The sequence below is a fragment of the Hibiscus syriacus genome, unplaced genomic scaffold (assembly GCF_006381635.1).
Source record: "Hibiscus syriacus cultivar Baekdansim isolate YM2019G1 unplaced genomic scaffold, ASM638163v2 tig00110465_pilon, whole genome shotgun sequence".
Lineage (NCBI taxonomy): Eukaryota > Viridiplantae > Streptophyta > Magnoliopsida > Malvales > Malvaceae > Hibiscus > Hibiscus syriacus.
In genome coordinates this window covers 112,983-130,680 of record NW_024062748.1, presented here as the reverse complement: position 1 = coordinate 130,680, position 17,698 = coordinate 112,983, and the positions used below count along the sequence as shown (strand labels likewise).

The following is a 17,698-nucleotide window of genomic DNA, read 5'->3' as shown; positions in this document are numbered from 1 at the left end:
TCCTAATGCAACTCTACTCGTCAATCTTCCAGAAGACGTGCGGACGAAGTCTTTTAGAAACCGCCGCTGACTGGACTTTCTAGAAACTGCCACGTCAGACCGCGTTGTGCCCAGAGTCGTGTCCATGTCTCCAGCCGTGACCAAATAATAAAAAAAATGCAGAATTCACCCGTTTTAACACTAATTCTAGAAAGTAAGGACTTGCACGAAAATATGCATAACACAACCAAATCAATAACAATATCTTCACAAAATCGAAGAAATAACGAGTAAATATTAACTATTCTGAATACTCATCAGTGATCATAATTCATTTAGACATGGATAATAATAGCCACTAGTTTCTATTAGAAAACAAAGGCAACTATGCTTTTCATTCATTTCTTGAAGATACAACGTTAATGCTTGCAGCATAAGGTTTTTCAAACTAGTTTGAACTTGTTCTTTTTTATTGCCATGGAAAACCAGTATTTAAACCTCAATTTACGATCAAACAGATGCAGGGCTGCATTCACAAAGTAACATAACAGGAATGTTCTTCATCATGAACACACACACACATATATTTGTGTATGTATTCCAGAATTGATTCTCCCTGTTTTTAATTCTCATCAAGTAAAAATTTGTTCTTTTTAATATTTATTCCACTGCAAGAAAAAGAAAATCCGAAGATTTTATTCTCATTCTGTAATTGATTGTAGGAGAAGGAAGACAACTTTAATTGATTTCAAAAAGCAGAATCATATGATTACTCTAAAATAATCACAGAAAGTAACCAATAACACAAAAACACGTGAAAAATAAAAGCAAGCAACCCCAGAATTTGATTAATCAAGCAAAAAGCAAGCACAAATCCATTTCACACTTATCCTCCCCGAATCTGAAAAGAGAAAGAAAGAAAGAAAGAAAGAAAGAAAGAGACCAAAGGAAGCATTTTGTTCTCCATTTAACCCCCATTTTTTTAAAACCGTTTCAATCAGGTGTCCCAAACCCATGTTTAAAACAAACAACAATGACGGGTGCTGGACTCAGCTTTCTACTCCACTGAGTCAGTCCACTGTAAGTACTCTGTAAAATCATTGTCCACTGCGCCACCACATTCCGGTTGCGACTGCAGTGACGGCCGGCATGGAGGTGTCTATAGAGGCGAAGGGTCTCGTCTGGGACTCGGTACTGGAGTACACTAAGTCTGCTCAGGACAAGAACAGTGACCCACTTCTATGGGTAGTTCAGCTCGGTTCTAGCCTTAACTCGGCTGGGATTTCTTTGCCTTCAATTGACATGGCTCACCTCCTTGTGTCCCAAATATGCTGGGATAATAACGTGCCTATGGCGTGGAAGTTCCTAGAGAAGGCCATGACTGTCAAATTCGTTCCTCCTCTGCTCGTTCTCGCCCTTCTCTCTACCAGGTCCATTTCCTTGATTTGTTTTATACATACATAATGATAACAGGGTTTATTATATTTGATGACCACGTTGCTTGAAGTATCCTTTGCCGTCGTACAAATAATATAAGTGCCGTTGGATATTGACATATTCTATGTATGTATGTTTAAGCATCATGCATGTATGTTACGGATTTCTTCCTCAGGGGGAGTATAGGGTGTGCTAATTTAGATTGTGGCCTTTGAAGTATTAACTACGTGATATTTATTCTACTGAAACTCATTACGCTTGACGTGCATGGCAGGGTCATTCCAAATCGTAAGTTTCACCCTGCAGCATATCGGCTTTACATGGAACTGATTAGGAGACATGCCTTTTCACTTGAATATCAAATCAGAAAACCAAATTATCAAAAGTATGCTTCAATTTCAGCTACCCCGTTTTCTTCGTGGAAGTAGAATATGTGTTAAAGTCTTCAAAATTTTAACTGCTATTTTATGAAAATGGTTGGATCTGATTGTATGAACTTTTCTTCTTTGCCAATGTATCACTTCATAACTTTCCAGGGACTCTTGGTTAAGCGACTGCAATAGTAATAAATTTTAATGCATGTTTCTGGTGAAATTACAGGATTATGAAATCAATAGATGATGTCTTGATCTTTCCCAGATATTTGGCGATCAAGCATCTGAACCGGGTCTGCTTCTGGTTGAATTTATTTTTTCAATCGTATGGCAACTACTTGATGCATCATTGGATGATGAAGGGTTACTGGAACTTACTCCAGAAACGAGATCAATATGGCCTATTGTAACTCAAGACATGGAAATAGATAATGCTGATAACTTCAATGGAAAGAGAAATGAGCAACATGATGTGCTGTGTAAAGGAAATAATTTGATGGCTATTGAGATTATTGGGGATTTTCTGCAAAATAAAGTAACTTCAAGGATTCTTTTATTGGCACAAAGAAACATGTAAGAACTTATATTTGTTATTCTTCTTCTTCTTTTTGAGGCATTATGGTGCTAAATATATCCAATGATTAGGACAGAAATGAGAAAGAAAAAGAAGCTGTTCATATGGTGGTTTTTCACTTTATATGTAATGCTATAATTTGGTGCAAGAATTTGATTTATTGAACTTCGTCTGGATTCTGACAATATTCTGAGTTAATGGTGTAAGATTTGACTAACACATATTCCAATACTCTTCTTAGACCATCACATTGGGAAGCTTTCATTCAGCAATTAAGAGTTCTTTCAGCTAACTCGGTGATATTGAGGAATTCGAAACATACAACTCCAGAGGCCCTTTTGCAGCTCACATCTGATACACATAAAGTTCAGTCTAGGAAATGTAAGACGTTATCACAACAAGAGTTTAATCTTGTCATAGGCTCCAGGTCTCTAACACATGCATCTGGTCGGTGTCATGGAACTAATCCTTCTGCACATTGGCTTCCTATTGACCTGTTTCTTGAGGATGCTATGGATGGGTCACAAGTGGCTGTAACTGGTGCTACCGAAAGACTTATTGGTACTTATCAACGGTTTTCATATGCTCATTTTAGTGCTTTATATGAAGCAGAGAAGGTACTAGTTCCTTGTTCATTTTACTTAGGCAGAGTCATTCTTGCAGGCTTAGTGAAGGCCTTACAGGCTGTCAATGGTACAACATGGCAGGATACGTTTCTAGGTCTATGGATTTCAGCTTTGAGGCTTGTTCAAAGTGTAACAATTTGTGTTAACTTGACTGAGCTCTTGTTTACCTACGTTTCTACGTCTATGGATTACAACTTTTCTGCTTTAAATGCCACTTGAAATTTGGTTATATGTTTCACCCTGTTCACATGCCTATTTGTGAGGGAATTAAACTTGATTTGTTGTAACCAAGTAGGTAATACACCTATTGCTGGAACTACTGGAATATGAAAATAATGCTGTCTATTAGAAGAAAATGGTATCAAGAAATGATTAGTTCATCATAGGTGCTGTTTGGTTTGTCAAAGGCCGACTTCTGTTTCGGAGAAGCCCATAAATAATGATATAGAAGTAGAACACATATACTCCAATAATCTTTTTCCAACATTTTCATGTGTCTAAACTGATCATCCTTTCCTTTCTATTTTATTGCTTCATAGGAAAGAGACATTAGTGAGGGTCCCATACCTCGCCTTGACACCTGCTTGTGCATGTTATTACCTATTACTCCGCTTGTGATGACTAATATTGTAGAGGAAGAGGAATGTGAATTCATTGATGAAAGTGATTGCAGCCAAACCAACCAAACAAAAGAGAAACAAGCCCCTGGGAGATGTTGTAAGGATTTAATTTCCAGCTTACAGATGTTGAATGATTTTGAGGCGTTATTGACTCCTCCTCAATCAGTTCGTTCGGCAGCTGATCAAGCTGCTGCCAAAGCAATCATGTTTATTTCTGGTTTCACAGTTGGTAATGGATACTACGAGTGCATGAACATTAATGACATGCCCTTGAATTGTTGTAAGTGACCCTATCCTCTTCTTCAATATATGAAACTTACCAATCCATTATGGCCGTTCTGAGATGTGTTCATGCATGAGTCAACTTTAGTGGAGACTCCTAGTGAGCGCAAGAGGCATAATGCTTGCTACTCTTTTATCATATTTAAATTTCGTGAATTTCCCCTCAAGTATGTCCTTTATAAAATTCAACCATATAGGAGGCTTTGATTATTTGATCTGGTTGATTTTCCTGACTGAACTATACTGGTAGAACACTATTATCATGAATCTCTCACTCCCCTCTTTATAAATCAGATTTCTTTTCTAGTAAATGTTTTTTTCTTGTTCATTCACTTAAGATAGTTCTAAATTCTCGTCTTCTCTTAGTTGTTTTTTCCCTTAATTTTCCAATTTTCTAGTAAAAGTTTCCCTTAATTTGGTTTATTTTGTGATATTATGCATTCCTTGGAGCTGGAAACATGTGGCATCTGATCGTCGAGGCTTATATTGCTAGAAATCTACTGGACACATCCGCATATGTCTGGCCTGGCTATGTAAATGCATGTGTAAATATACCCTGTAGTGTTCCTTATGGTCATCACTGGTGAAAGGATGCCCTCTAACTCCGACATTGACAAACGCTTTGATTGCAACTCCAGCTTCCAGGTATACTGCAACACATATCCCTTTATATATATATTTCCCTTTGCTTTACTAAACGGTGTGGCAGGGTTGCTCGGGTGTGTAGTTCGGGAAACTTTTTCTTTACTAAGATGGGTTTTTTGACTCAAACATCAAACTCTGAACTCTGGTTCTGTTATTCCTAAAAGAGTTGTCATCCACTTCTTTTCTGAATAACAGTGAGCATAAAAATTCATAGAATAGATCGGTCTATTATTCTTTATCATGTCTAGTATCTGAAAGGAAATGCATGGTTTTTTAAGAATTTTCATATTTGATATTCCTTGTTCGTTAAGTTCCTTGTACAGTTGCTTCGATTTTACCAGAATGCCTTTTGCCTTCACTGATTTGTTTTAATTTATTTGCTCGTGCTTTTGGTTTTCCGTTTTCACAATGTTTATATTTATTGCTTGTTTGTACGAGTTGACTGCGATCTATTTTATTTTACTATAATAGTTAAAGATCTCAATTCAGGAGCTCATAAATTCGATGGAAAAAAGATGTCAACAAGTCAACTGTAACATTCTACCTTATTATTTTTATATACAGCTCATGAGTTGGTCGTATAGGATTTAGATTTAATATTTTTTTCTCCAAATTACTGCCCACGTTATCATTACTTTTTTCATCTTGAAGTTAATTAGTTCCAGTTACAATTGAGGTTAGTTGTAAGGTGGCTTAGGGACAATTTGTTTCATCTTCATAGTAGTAGCATTTTCTGTATAACTGAATTTGAACTCATGGATTTGATGGAAGCTTAGTGGAGATAGAGAAAGCAACCAAAAGTTCAGATGATGAGAAGATATATGCTGCCAGCGTTCTTTGTGGGGCATCTCTAGTTCGTGGTTGGAATATACAGATAATTTGATGGAAGGTTACTTCCTACAGGGTGCATTACTGTCGACATTGTCACTGCAATTCTTGAATGCTTCAGATTTTCCCCCTTCTAAATTTTCTTCTATTCGTACGAATTACTGCTTTATTTCGGTCTTGCTTGTTTGTAGGAACATGTCATTCTCTTCATTACAAGTTTGTTGTCACTGCCAGTTCCTTCGGACTATTCTGGGAGTGAGAGCTATTTGATCAGTTATGCTCCATTTTTTAATGTTCTTGTTGGAATATCATCGGTAGATTGTGTCCAGATCTTCTCTTTACATGGCATGGTAGGATTTTTTAAATGATCCATGCTTGTATGCGAATATTCTTGTGTGCCATATGAAATGAAAAAATATCAATGGAGCTAGTTTTTATACAAGTTTGTTGAAAGATTCTTCTCTTTCGAATTCCACATAAATGAGAGATGGGAATTCCATAGTGAAATCTTATCAGTTTTTGACCATACGCCATGCACTAATGTTATTTGATGTTTTTTTCAGGTTTCAATACTTGCTGGTATGTTGATTCCCCTTTGCGAGGTTTACGGGACAACTTCTCCCGATATTTCATGGACTCTTCCAAACAGGGGAAGAGCTGACTAGTCATGCAGTATTCACCAATGCATTTACACTTCTACTGAGATTATGGAGGTTTGATCATCCACCTCTGGAACATGTGATGGGAGATGGAACACCGGTGGGATCCCAACGAACTCCAGAATATCTGTTATTGGTTCGAAACTCCAAAGTATCAGATTTTGGAAAATTCCCCAAGGATCGTTTGAAACTTAAAAGGCTGTGAAAAATTTTAAATTTCTCTTTGGAACTCATATTTATGGATTCCTTTCCCAAGTTGAAGGCTGGTACCGTCAGCATCAAAAATGTATTGCTTCTACCCTGTCAGAACTTGTACAAGGACCACCGTTCATCAGATTGTCGATGCACTCCTTAATATGATGTTCAGAAAGATAAGCAGGGGAGGTCAATCTGCAGCTTCTGCGGCTTCTGGATGTAATAGTTCTTCTACATCTGGACCTGAGGACGTGTCTTTAAGACAAGTGCCTGCATGGGATATCCTGGAAGCCACTCCATATGTGCTTGATGCAGCTCTGACAGCCTGTGCCCATGGAAGACTATCGCCTCGTGATCTGGCCACAGGTTGGTCCTCTTTCTTTTTCGTTAATAAAAGCAAGCATATACGTGAAAAAATATCGGTATACCATAAACTAGGGGAAATAGTACAGCAGAGCTTTCTGAGGAAGTGACTAATAGATGCTTCTTCCTGATCTGTTGGAGTCAATGTGATTTTTTAATTGATCCTCTACCACAGGACTCAAAGATCTTGCCGATTTCCTACCAGCAACTCTGGCGACCATTGTCAGCTATCTTTCTGCTGAATGAATGGATCAGATTGGCCAAGTCCAGCAGCAAATTTATCCACCGTGGAGCAGCAAATTAAAAAGGTTATAGCTGCCACTGGTGTTGATGTCCCAAGCCTTACCATAGGTATCATCTTGTACCATTATATTTGTGACCACTTCCCAAGTTTATGTTTGCAGGTAAAGATGATTGTCTATTGAGCTGCATTTCCAGAATCAGAAGTAACTTTTTGAAGTAGATGTTGCTTGCAGCTACACTGACCACTGAACAACTTATCTGTATCTTTAATTCTATGTAATTCAGAAGAAGAAAAAATGGAAAGAAAAGCTTTTGTAGGGAATTTTATGATTTGGTCAATATGTTATCTAGTGTTTTGTCTCAATCTTTCCTTTTTCCTTTTTATTGCTCTCAGGGGGAGCTCTCCGGCTATGCTTCCTCTGCCCTTGGCTGCCCTTGTTAGTCTCACCATAACATATAAACTCGAAAAAGCCTCTGAACGTTTCCTTGTATTAATTGGCCCAGCATTGAGTTCCCTGGCTGAAGGTTGCCCCTGGCCTTGCATGCCCATCATAGCCTCGCTGTGGGCTCAGAAGGTTAAGCGTTGGAACGATTTCCTTGTGTTCTCCGCTTCTCGTACAGTCTTCCACCACAGTAGCGATGCTGTAGTTCAGCGTCTTAAGAGTTGCTTCACTTCTACTCTTGGATTAAGCCCCTCCTCCATTTACAGCAACGGTGGTGTGGGAGCACTCCTGGGCCATGTATTCGGCTCTCATTTCTCTGGGGGAATGTCTCCGGTCTCCCCAGGGATTCTTTACTTACGAGTGCATCGATCAATCAGAGATATCATGTTTATGACAGAAGAAATCGTCTCTCTGTTAATGTCTTCTGTAAGAGATATTGCCAGTAGTGTGTTCTCTAGGCAGAAATTGAAAACAACAAAGTTTGGACTTTTATATGGACAAGTTTCTCTCGGTGCAGCAATGGAACATGTCAAACTCGCTGCATCGCTTGGGGCTTCATTGGTTTGGCTCTCCGGTGGATTAAGCTTGGTCCAATCACTCATCAAAGAAACACTACCTTCGTTTATATCATCCCACTCACCAGACCATGATCGCGGGGAACCTGAAGGCATAGCTGCCATGCTGGAGGGTTATGCACTTGCTTACTTTGTAGTGCTTTGTGGTACATTTGCATGGGGTGTGGACTCGGCCTCACTAGCATCGAAACGACGATCAAAGGTCCTGGGATCACACTTGGAATTTCTTGCAAGTGCAGTAGATGGTAAAATATCGCTCGGATGTAATTACGCTACTTCGCGTTCATACATAGTCTGGTTTGTTAGCTTGATGGTAGGTTGCACCCAGAAGTGGGTTTTGGATGTCGATGCTGATGTCTTGAAAAGGCTGAGCTACGGATTGATGCGGTGGAACAAGGAAGAACTGGCTATGGCTTTGCTCGGACTAGGCTGTGTCGGAGCCATGAGTGCAGCTGCCGAATTGTTTATTGAAATCGGAGCTTGAACTCCCTTCTTGCAGGTAAAGATCAATAAAATGTGTTCAGACTGGAATTGAAGAGACATACCAAGGCTTGAGAACTCCTGTTTTTAATTTGGTCTATAACATTTTATTTCTTTGCTCCATTATATGCTTAAATTATTTTATTAAAGTATATTAGATTTCATTAAATTATGTTTAAATGTCTATATGAAAAAAAATGAACGAGTATGAACTAATAATTGGCTGCTCTTGTTCATACTATACTAAATATGAAATCCACGTCAGCAATAGTTTTGGGTAAAAAGACGCAAGTCTCAATTTCTCCACATCATCAATTTTCGATTCCCAACAATCAGTTTCTATTTTCTAAAAGGATGACCAAAGCCGCGTGGCGCAATACCTCGTCGACACGTCATATTTTGCAATACAAAAAAGACAGAAAAATCACGGAGACCAACAATCTGATCCACTTCTCTCTCTTACAAGTTTAGCAAATAGTAGCAATTAATCGATGGATTCACCTCCTAAAACATCTTCCCCTAACGAACTCGTGCTTCCGTTTGTCACCGTCTGATGGCTACACGTGTCACCGCCGATCTCATTATCTCCGTCCAGATCTTCTTCACTCAAATCATCATCGCCTCCGTCGTCGTCTTCCTCCACATCGTCGCAAATATCTTCATCTGACAGAGGTATGAGCCAGCAAGCCCCATGCAAGTGCCCGTTCACACAAACGAAATACTCCACCCGTCGGTCGCCCGAGCCGAGCCGTCTGGCCGCGCTCTTGGGAACGAGCCGAGCCGCCGTCATGCTCCAGACACGAGTCCCGCAATAAGGACACCTCACCAGCTCGTCGAACGCTACTTGCCGTCTGATCATGCAAGCTCTCGTCTTGGATCTCATGAATCCCCGAAATACCCCTCGATATATCCCCAAATGGTCTTCTTCAACTCCCATTGGGTGCTCGCAGGGATCACTTATGAACAACAAATCACCCCGACACTTCTTCGCCAAGAAGCTCCGACCCGAAGTCTTGGAAAACCGAGAAGCTGGGGTGAAATGACCCGGATTAGGCCGACTCACCTTGAAATGATGAGTAGACTCACATCCGCAGCAGAAAAACATGAGCTTCGCGAGAGCATCCCATCCGCCACCAATTCTTCCGTTGGGGGCACCGTTTGCCAATGCTGCAACCATGCGCGGCGCTCGATACACGCAGAGCTTTCGCCATAGTATCCGCTTTGCTATAGCTCGAAGGTTGTGGTTCACTGAAGAAACTAAACAAAGGACCTGTAAATCCCATTTTATCGACTCAAAGACAAGTAGGAGTATTCGCTCGTTTAGTATCGCCGAGTCATCGGACTCGAATTCTTCATTAAGTCTGCGTCTCTGAGTGGCACTCATGACTCATTATTTGGAGGGGGCATAAAAGAACACAAGAAACTAGACCGATCCAGACTGCGACGCTAACGCTCCTAAATGGCTAAATACCAGATGTCCGAATCTCAAAACAAAGGGACACGTGTCTTGTACTAAACGCATGGTTTACTGCTCTAGATTCTTATAACACGTGGTGCGTGAGAATTGGATAAAGGGAGGACGCGTGTTCATAAACCCTTGCGACCAAGAGCCGTGATGGAGAATCTATCGTCAGCCGCGCTACGTGTCGTGAGATCGCGAAATACGAAATATCTTTTTCGTGGCTCGAAAATATCTGGAGAACTCCACGTGTTTAATGGAAGACGAGTGCGGGAACAGCGTCTTAGTTTAATTTTTAAGGGGATAAGAAATTGAACTTAGCTGAGCACGAGTGGTGTCGATACACGTGGAATTATGTGGAGATAACAAGTGTTATGGCGAAGAAAACAAAAAGGTTTGAAAGAGGTAACAACCAAAAGTAATGAGTTGTACTGGATAGGAAATAGGATAGCGTTATACGAGATATTAGGAATTAGGATAGGAATTATAAACTTATTCATTACCATTTAATGAATTTACATATTTTTTAAAAAATATTGAGATTTAGACTCACATATCTATATAAATTATACAATTATATTATCTGAACTCAAATCATCGAAAGTGAATAAAATCTTTTTAATTGTTAATGTTTCAAAATTTTAATATATACATAACTTTAAATAAATGAGTAGTATATATATTATATCATAAGTTTAATTACTAAAATATTTTCATTTAATAAAATGTGATTATATAATTATGATAGTGAATGAATTGTTTATTAAATGATTGTCTTTGTAGTTTGGAATTGGGTTGAAAGTCATTGAAAGGTTGCCACGTGCCAACTTCACAATATAATGCAATGGATATTGAAACGGCAAAATCTTTTGCTTTACATCAAATTGACAATCAGATACCGAAATCTATATTATATTCCCGATATTTGTGTTGGCTCACTTTAATTTATCGACTGCGTCTGTACTCTAATGATTGAACAACAACAATTATTTAATAATGACAAATTTAGTATTAAAAATTATATATATATATATATATATCAAATTTAGCTTTCAATCTTCTATAGAAAAAGTCCAGTAATTTTAAACAAAATTATTAACTAGAATATTAGATTCTTAACTATATTGATTTGATTGATGATTGTTTACATATGGTTATATTATTTTTTTTAATTTTAAATATTTTATATTTCAAAATTATTCATTAATAAGATATATTATTATATATCAAAATGAAGTATATATGAATTGTTATATAAATTATCACTTTAACACCGTTAAAATTTTATAGTTTTACTTAACATTTCTATTTAGGGTCCACTCTTTTTAAAAGGTTTAAAATTATATATAATTTAGAAAATATCTCAACTAACAATTATGTAAATGTTTGTTTGGTGCCATATACTTCTATCGAAGAGAATTATGTAAATGTTTGTGTTAAATTTGTCATTATATATTTTAAAAAATAAAAATTATGAAAGTTCCTTTATTATGCATTTTGGCAGATTTATTCCTTTTTACAATGATTAATTCTTTAGACCTTTACTATTTGAAACATGTATTTTTAATCTTAAATTATTTGGGGATACTTTTGTCAAATGATTTGTGGTTTTTAGCATGCTTTGATGCGGCATATTGTATTTTTTTTCTTTTACAATAATATAAATACTACATATTTTCTATATTATTTTTTTAGAATGTGTATTTTTATCAAATTATACAAAATGTCAAAGTGTATATGTAAAATTATTTAACGAAATTAACAAAAAAAAATAATAGTTTGAAGACTGCAAACAAACATTTCAAAAAGTTAAATAAATAAAAAATGATGAAATTATAATAAATGGATTAAATTCATAGAAAATTCATAGCACGAGGACCTTTAAGAAAATTTCCCAATACTAATCGGATTCTCCCTAGTCATGATATAAGTTTGACAGAAGTATATGGTTGAAGAAATTTTTCAACTCGCAATCAGAAAATGAAATTTCCTTCCATTTTTTGCATATCAATTTCTTTCATCAACGCTGTAGTTGTCTCAACGAGAGTGTTGAAAATTCAAAGGTAAAAGATTAAGTAATAAAAGCGTATTAAATAAATGAGGAGACGCGTTTAATCCCAAAACCAGAAGCAGACCTTTGTGTCGATAAGAGTAGTACGGAGGATGGAGACAACATCTGGGATTTGGTGGAGGCCGTATCGCCCACGGTAGTGCCGATTTCATGTCGGGACACGTGGCAACTGTAAACTCGAATATGGACCACCATCTTAGGATATCTTGACGCACCATCACTACCACCACATAGACTAGGAGACTGTTGAATGGGTTGTTAATTTGTTATAGATATTTAAAAAGAATTTTATATTTATCATACATTCATTGAACGTTGTGTTCGGTTACAAGTGCACGCTTGCTTTTAGCATTGTTTGGTTGTCGGGAAAACAAAAGGCAGAGCTGGGTGGGGGCGGTCCACGCTGCATTTCAACAGAGAGCATCAGGGTTTTCAAGTCCATGTTTGGGCAGGCCGTGTAATGCTACCTAGTTTAATACAAATCACAAACGTGGCATGCCTCGGCCCACTGGGATCAAAACTTTGTCGATTTTTTTAATTAGTCTGAGTTATTATAATATAGTATATATTAAGACTTCTTTAATTATTGACGACGTACATACACTTTACAGACATAACTATTACAACTCAAAATCTATATATAAAAAAAAGTAATACTCTCTTTATCACCGAAGTAAAGTTTAATGGGTTCAGACTTGGTCTAATTTCATCCCATACAAATCGTATGCAAACCATATTCGAAATCAAAAATTCTAATGTAGAAATTAAAATATTTAATATGTATAGTTTTAAAATTAATAAAATTTTATTATTTCAACACCGTAATTTTTTATAGAAGTCGATAGTTTTATTAAAAATATAAAATATTCAAATTATAATGAAGATTTACAACTACAATAGTAAATTAAACAAATAATAAGAATATTATCCTATAATCAGGCACGAAGCTCCTTTAAAGCCCAAGTGGCCCCGACTCCTGTTAATATTTGTATATTCGATATAATTTTGGTTTAATAATATTTTGGTTTATGTAAAAAAATATATTTAAATTTAAAAGTAAAAATTTATTAAATATTTAATCAAGTAGTGGTCAAACTAAAGAATGATAAGTATGTATTCTCAAATTTTTAGTCTAATTACAATTTGTAAGTTTAAATATTAGACAAATTATAAGTTGTCTCGTGATTTTTTGAGTTTTTTTATTATAAATTTAAAGTTAATACAAGGTAGTATATGTACAATTACTTTCAACTATTTTACAATGAACGCTCATACCCCTACATACGCAGTACTTGAACTCGGGACCTCAAGGATAACAACAATCCCCTTAATCACTAAGTTCGTTTGTTCAGGTTGAATTTCGAGTTTAAATACCTAATAATTATTTCTATTTTTTTAAATAGTCTAATATTTCGACCTCTGTCAATATTTAATTTTGGCTCTGTCCCTACCTATAATCACTAAAAAAATGGACATACAAGGAAAATGTTAAAAAAACCTAACCAAATAAACTCGAACAAAATATAGATACGAACGGACCTGACTGCATTGGCAAACAAACCACAAAAGGGGACCAAACTATTGAAAGACCACCGATAAACCGTAAATATGAGTCGAACGACGTGAGAAAACTATCCACGAATGCAAATCACGTATCCAAATTCAATATGAGGGTCCAAAGGAGGGGAAATCATCATGATAACAAATAGGTGTCGTATTGATCAGTCGTGGCGATGTCAAATCTAACAATGAGAAGAAAAAAAAGATAAAGAAAAACAACAGTTAATTGACCAAAAAATGTCAAAAGAGAAGAAAATGCGTCATAAGGGCAAATAAAAACATGTCATAAATATAGAGTTATTAAAAAAAATAAAATACTATGTAATAAAATAAAGAAAAGACAATGAACATCAACGGTTGACAATCATCACTAAAATTAGTATCGACGTCAATCATAAAGATAAATAATAAAAGTGGCTAATGATAGCTAAAAAAGAGAGTGAGAGAAGTAAAAAAAATCTTGCTAAAAGAGATAAACCATTGGAGTTGATTTTAACATTATAGTTAAGAACAATATTAGAAAAACAGATGCGTTATTTATGACTCAACTTAAAATGCATCCATTAAACGTATAATGTGCTATAATATCTCGTTGATGGGCAAATTTATGATAGGCTGAGTCATGTTGGTACTCTGTTGTCACCTCCATCTACAATTTGACGATTAATTAGGTATATAATCCGAATTAAACTAATAGGAATAATGCATAATCTCAGGATAATATTGATTAACACTTTCATACAAAACAAAGAAATAAAACGAATTTCAACTTGGTAGTGGCATTGACTCATCAGCCACCTGCCCTTTGGATTAAGAAATTATTAATACTAACTAACTTATGCATTGTTCACACCACGATTCTAATAAACCATCTAATATGGTTATTAATTTCTCATTCATAGAATTTTATTCATTATAATTTCATTTAAAATAATATGTATGTGATTTAATTCAAGCTATATTGATTTAATATATTAATGTATTGATATCATTAATGAGTTAATATATGATTTAATATTTGAATTTTATGGTCTAAGTTAATAATTAAATTTAGCCATATGGTTTAAATTGATATTTATATCACTTCTTGTTCATATTAATATCACGAACTAAGTTATCTTAGTGGTTAAAGGGATGGTTGTTATCCCTAGAGACTCCATATTCGAGCATCAGAGACTACAAAGGGTGTTTGAACTTTCATTGTCAAATAATTGATAATCTTTATAACATATACTACCTTATAATCACCTTAAGTTAATTATAAAAAAAATTGGCTTGAAGAACGAATTTGGACATATTCATCTGATGCTATTGTTATAAAATATGTCAAAATATTTGAAAAAGTTTAATTTAGATGACAATTTAAAAAAAATGTATAAATATGAATTTAAACTCAGAAATTAAATTTAGATAATGATCTAAACAAATATATATAAATATAAATTTAAACTATAAAACTAAATTCAAATATTAAATAATATATTAGATTTTCCTATTGTCCTGTATTTATAATCATATTATTATGTGTTAGGTATATAACTAAAATACATAAAAGAAAAGGTGTTTTGTCAAAAAAAATTAATGACACTTTGCTTTTAATATTTCTTCAATGATGCCCATTTTGTTTGTAATTTATTCGTGTATGGTATGACCTTAGCTCACCACCCTTAACAACAACAATAATAATAAGGGGAAGAAAACTTTAGTAACCAACAAATTATTGATATTTGATGCCCTTTTATTTATTTTAATATTTTGTTATGATTTTTCGTCCCACCGATTTAACAATTAACAATTAACAATTAAAATGTAATTTCATTTTTCTCATTTCTAGTTATAAATCATTTTTAAAATTAATATAAAACCCAAAATTAGTTGCAATTACTTGAATAATTAATACCTAACATTTCCTTGTGTCTTCTAAACTAGAAAATATTGATATCTCTATAGATTTATTCGAAAAGAGTTTGTGAATTTTCATTCGTTTGGTAAGTCGATTGAAATATATATATGAATTGAGTTTCATCTCTTGATTTCTAGTGAGAAGGTTCGCAAAATCAGAGTATATGTGTGTTTGAAGAATCAAGAGAAACTAAAGACCGTGTTAAATGGAATTTGAACTAATGTCCTAATGCATATAGGACATTTCTTGGAACTATTTTAATAGTCACGTTTCACACTTGTGACGCTGGTAGAGTTGTGTGAATTATTCTTCCCGATCCACCATGATTGTATATAAAGTAGAAAAGATAAAATCTGGAGACTAGTTAAACACAAATATCCCAAATTAGGATATCAAACATGTTGGGGTCCAAAATCTTCAAATTCGTTAAAAGGAAAAATCTCCTACGAAAAAGAACAAAACCACACACTGAGAACATTCATCCCTTAAAGACACAGGAGCACAGATGATTGTAACAAGTGCATGAATGACGGGATAATGCAAGGGAGACACAGATGAATGACCCTTCTTCCATCAGACGAGAAGCTGATGTCATTGGCAAGTCATTTTCAAGATTAGTTTGGCAAGCGGACAAATAACACCCCGCTTTGCCCTTTGTCTTCTTCACTGAAAAAACCAGTGGGTGCCTGCCAACGCCAAAGACACAACCAGGGGTGCCATTGTCACCTACCACATAATCTCCAACTGCTTTCCTTTCTATAAAAAACTTGAAACTACTTGCACTTATTACCAAAGAAGGAAGTCTTCAGGTGCTGCTTTTCCTCTTAATTCATTTCTGCTATATGGCAGAACGCTCGTCTTCGATGAGGATTTTCAAGAGGCTGTCATGGCAAAGGTGTTCGAAGCAAATTAGAGAGCAGAGGGCAAGGCTTTATATCATTTGGAGATGCACCATGTTGCTCCTCTGTTGGCATGAATGAATGATTATATTAGTCGTTGGGGTTTTGGGAAAATCACCATTTCTCAGTAATCTGCGAGTTTTGGATGATATGTATAGTTTACAAACAGAAACCACACCTCAATAAAGAGGGGAGATTGTTATTTCTTTTAGTAGGTAGAAATAATGTGTACATTAACGATATCAACCGAGATAAATTCAGTCGACAGTTTTTGTCTTTGATATAACATTGCTTGCCTTGGTATAATGTAAGTAGTATGTATGGTATGTATTCCAGTTCAACTGGATTTAGCCATTGTGGATAAAGTTTTTTGTAGAGTCGTACAGTTTTGGAAGGCCACCACAAAACAAAGTTGCAGACTGGTAATTTTCATATTATTAACACATTTTGGCACCTAACAAGATCTTCACACTAAAGGAATGCAGTGTAAATCAATGAATAAAGAAAGTAATGAGAACCTGAACTCTTCCATAACATCAAAAAACCATCACCTCATTCTCTTGACCATCCCCAGTTTTTTCATATTCTTATACGAGAAGTTTATGGAGTATAAATTGAAATGGACACCAATGGTGTGATAGATATCAAGTCCCCTCTTTTTTAGGTTCAAAATGAGTTATTGAAAAGCTCAACAATGGAAGCCAAGCTTGGGATTCATGTACTATCCATCTTCTCCATGTTCTTCGTTGCACTGTCAAATAACATGACCGTAATCCCAGAGCAATTAACCTTCGGACATCCACTTTGCAGGTCCCAGATTGCGCTGGTGAACTTCGCGTGTGCCATGGTGCCTATTCTCCCGATACCTCCACCTTCGCCGGTAGATGGAAATGAGCGTAGATCGCACCGGCACAAGCACCGGAGCCGGAACAGGCATAGGCATAGGATTCATGAGACACACTGAACAACGTTACTGTTGTGAATGGCTGAAGCAGATAGATTCTTTTTGTGTCTGTGAGATTCTGCTTCATTTACCGTCATTTCTTTGGAAGCCTGATCATAAGTATACCATCGTTGTCGACGAAAAATGCAGCGTCACCTACTTATGCGAAGGTCGACGAAGATTGTGATGCATCCGGCGGCAGCAACTCATCTTTTTCAGTAGCTTTTTAGCTTCCGGCTTGAATCGTTTGACGTTGAACATATAATATATATTGCTATCAAATTGTTTTAAAATATGATATAGAAATGACATATGGTTGGATATATACATTTTCCTGTAAATTTGGAATTTTATTTCGATATCGTACTAAATTCAAATATTACTATCGAAATTAGATTTAAATAAATTAATTTATACATCGAATATTGTAAATTAATAAATTTAAAGGATTAACAAGATTAAAACTAAAACTAAAACAGATAACAAATATGGATGTATTATTACAAAGATACAACATATTGATACTATAAATATTTGAAG

The 17,698-nt window shown here is 35.6% G+C and overlaps 1 protein-coding gene and 1 pseudogene across 1 annotated transcript; one reads left to right on the top strand and one right to left on the bottom strand.

Annotated features, from left to right (window-relative positions):
* The first annotated feature begins 881 nt into the window (after positions 1-881).
* LOC120127203 lies at positions 882-8,346 on the top strand (annotated as a pseudogene).
* A 281-nt stretch (positions 8,347-8,627) lies between these two features.
* LOC120127198 (EID1-like F-box protein 3) lies at positions 8,628-9,736 on the bottom strand. The gene has a single exon (XM_039145170.1). The coding sequence runs from the start codon at positions 9,705-9,707 to the stop codon at positions 8,808-8,810; it is 900 nt and encodes a 299-aa protein (XP_039001101.1). The 5' UTR covers positions 9,708-9,736; the 3' UTR covers positions 8,628-8,807.
* Positions 9,737-17,698: the final 7,962 nt, after the last annotated feature.